At 49.0% G+C, this 2,469-nt stretch overlaps 1 protein-coding gene across 1 annotated transcript; it reads left to right on the top strand.

Annotated features, from left to right (window-relative positions):
* Positions 1 to 386: 386 nt before the first annotated feature.
* Positions 387 to 1,520, top strand: LOC103897968. The gene has a single exon (XM_009278147.1). The coding sequence runs from the start codon at positions 387 to 389 to the stop codon at positions 1,518 to 1,520; it is 1,134 nt and encodes a 377-aa protein (XP_009276422.1).
* The last annotated feature ends 949 nt before the right edge of the window (positions 1,521 to 2,469 follow it).

Raw genomic sequence — 2,469 nt, 5'->3', positions numbered from 1 at the left:
TTTTCTCTTAAAGCTGCTAAGTAACCCAAGGCCTACCTCAGCTTCTCATAAAGCCTAAGCGCATAACTTAGGTGGATACAATTATGAGAGAGTCAAGGTTTACAGAATGTTTGTTCCATTAAAGTTGATGTTTATGTACGGACCTTGAGTGTTATGTCACTTTAATCCACACCGAGGGGATTTGCGAATGTTAGTCACTGTCCCCTTCTCGGAGGTGGGATGTGACTTACAAATTGTTGTCACGGACAGGATCCCCTCAGTGTTGGAAGGTCCTAAGGGATACTGACTCTTCACCCGGTGAGTGCGGGCGGGGAGAGCCGGGAAGTGACCTCTCAGCGATAAGCTGGGAGAGGTTTGAGCAGTGGCAAGCCATGGCTGCCCGGGAAATGCCGGTGCTTGACTGCTCCCCTGTTATTGAAAAGTTGAAGGAATATAGGGCGTGCCCTTCCCCACCAGGGATGGCATGGGCCCATATTAGTTGGCACGACCCGAAAGCTGTAGCAGATAAAATTACAACCCTTATGAAGGAACAAAAGGCGCGACCAGGAAAAGGGAAAGCCACGGTGTGTGCTGTGTTGGGAGCAGCACTAGTGGCAGGCCAGAAGGAGAGGCACCTGGTTAAACAAACTAATGATGAAATGGTTAAATCTTTGCAGGAACAAATAAAAACACTGCAGAGCCAACTAACCGCCGAACGTAATACCACTCAGCGACTCCACACGGCTCTGTCAGATGCGTTGTACCGAGAAAGAATTTTACGGTCCGAATTAGAGGAAGGGGGGCAAGAATCTCTGGATCGGACAGATCTTAATTCTGTTCTGGATAGTGTGCCGGTATTTATGAGCTTGGCACAGTTGGCCAAAAATCAGGGCCTAAGACCCTTGTACTCAACGAAGGAGCTAGAAATTGACCGAGAAATGTTTTACCCCGAGAATGAGGAAGTGGTGATGAGGCCAGTGATTAAGACAGAGACCGCCGATAATGGCCAAGGTGCGGGAGCCCCGCAAATTACTATCTGGACGGTGCCGTACTCGGCGGCCGAAATGTCGAAAATCCAGGAAAAATATACCAGGTTAGCTCAAGAAACTGAGACAGAATATGTATGGAGAGTATCACTGACCGGTGGTGATCGAGTTCTGCTGTCGGAAGAGGAGGCCCAGGGGTACTGGGGGCCGGGGGTTTTCCTAACTACTGATGACCCAAGAGAGCCGTGGTCGTTAACTCAACGAACTGCTTATTGGGCAGGGCCCCACCATGTTTCTGTGATGGCAAATCCAGTATGCATCGAAACCCCAACCATAAACCATTTGATCGAGAATTTGCAGAAGGCTGCTTTTCTTCAATTAATGCGTGATAGGGGTTTAGTCCCTCAACAGCCTTCCCCAATGTTATTAATCGCTAACCCCGATAGAATGACTCCCCTGATCCGGGGTTTGCCTGATTCTTTGAAACTATATGCAGTACAACTACAAGACCGTTTGTGGGACGCATTAGCCCCACGAGGAGGGAGACGGGCATGAGGACGAGGGCCCATGACTAGGGGAGAAGTAGCCCAAGAGTTGATAAATTACAGTAGGAGGATGGGGATCACGGGGGGAGCTACAAAATTGAAAACTGCAGTGCAAAGAGCAGAACAGCAGGAAAATTGACCTCCCTCCCCCCTGCACAAACTTTGAGGGCAAAGAGAAATGTATTGTGGGCTGAGGGAATCGAAAAGGGGATTCCCCGGGATTTCACGGACGGTGTGCCTACTATGGCCTTAGAAAAGCTCATTTGGGCATGGAAAGACAAAAGGAAGGTACCCCTCAAATTTGAACAGCCCACTTGAGAGAGTATGAGGGCGGAACCCCAATTCAATGATAGGATGATGATTGCCTCTAAAGCCCCTACCACCCCAAAAAGAATTTGATTGATCTGGGGGCAGGAAACTGGACGCGCCATCCCCAGTAAATGAGCCGGGGGACGGCCAGTGGGTGCATTTAAGAAGACTCACGGAAAATAGTTAGGGGGACTTGTTAATTACTTTTCCCCTTGGTCCCTTTAAGACCCCGGTTACATTCCTAGTAGATACAGGCGCTCAGATGTCAGCACTTCAGGCGGATGTTGCTAACCGCAATGGTATAGTTACTGATAAAAACTAAATTTGGGTCATGGATGTTTTCAGAAACTAAGCTGCAGCCCACAGCTCAAGTCAAGTGCTGGTTACCAGGAGGCACATACCCTATTGAGGTCATGATGATACTGGGTATTTTGCCTGCAAACATTTTGGGACTTATGTGTTGAAGGGACGAACATGGACAGACTCAAAAGGAAGGGAGTGGAAATTCGGACTCCCCATGGTTTCTGTGAGACTTTTACAGTTGGTGCCTGCACTAGCCCCTTCCAAAATCATTAATGGACAGGCTGGATCGATGGGCCCAGGCCAATTGTATGAGGTTCAACAAGGCCAAGTGCCGGGTCCTGCACTTC

Source organism: Aptenodytes forsteri, unplaced genomic scaffold, assembly GCF_000699145.1.
Source record: "Aptenodytes forsteri isolate BGI_AS27 unplaced genomic scaffold, ASM69914v1 Scaffold98, whole genome shotgun sequence".
Taxonomy (NCBI): domain Eukaryota; kingdom Metazoa; phylum Chordata; class Aves; order Sphenisciformes; family Spheniscidae; genus Aptenodytes; species Aptenodytes forsteri.
The sequence above is the reverse complement of the archived record's forward strand: the minus strand, read 5'-3'. Positions and strand labels throughout refer to the sequence as shown.

Excerpts from the sequence above, each read along its gene's own strand:
- LOC103897968 (XM_009278147.1), top strand. The coding sequence starts at position 387 with ATGCCGGTGCTTGACTGCTCCCCTGTTATTGAAAAGTTGAAGGAATAT.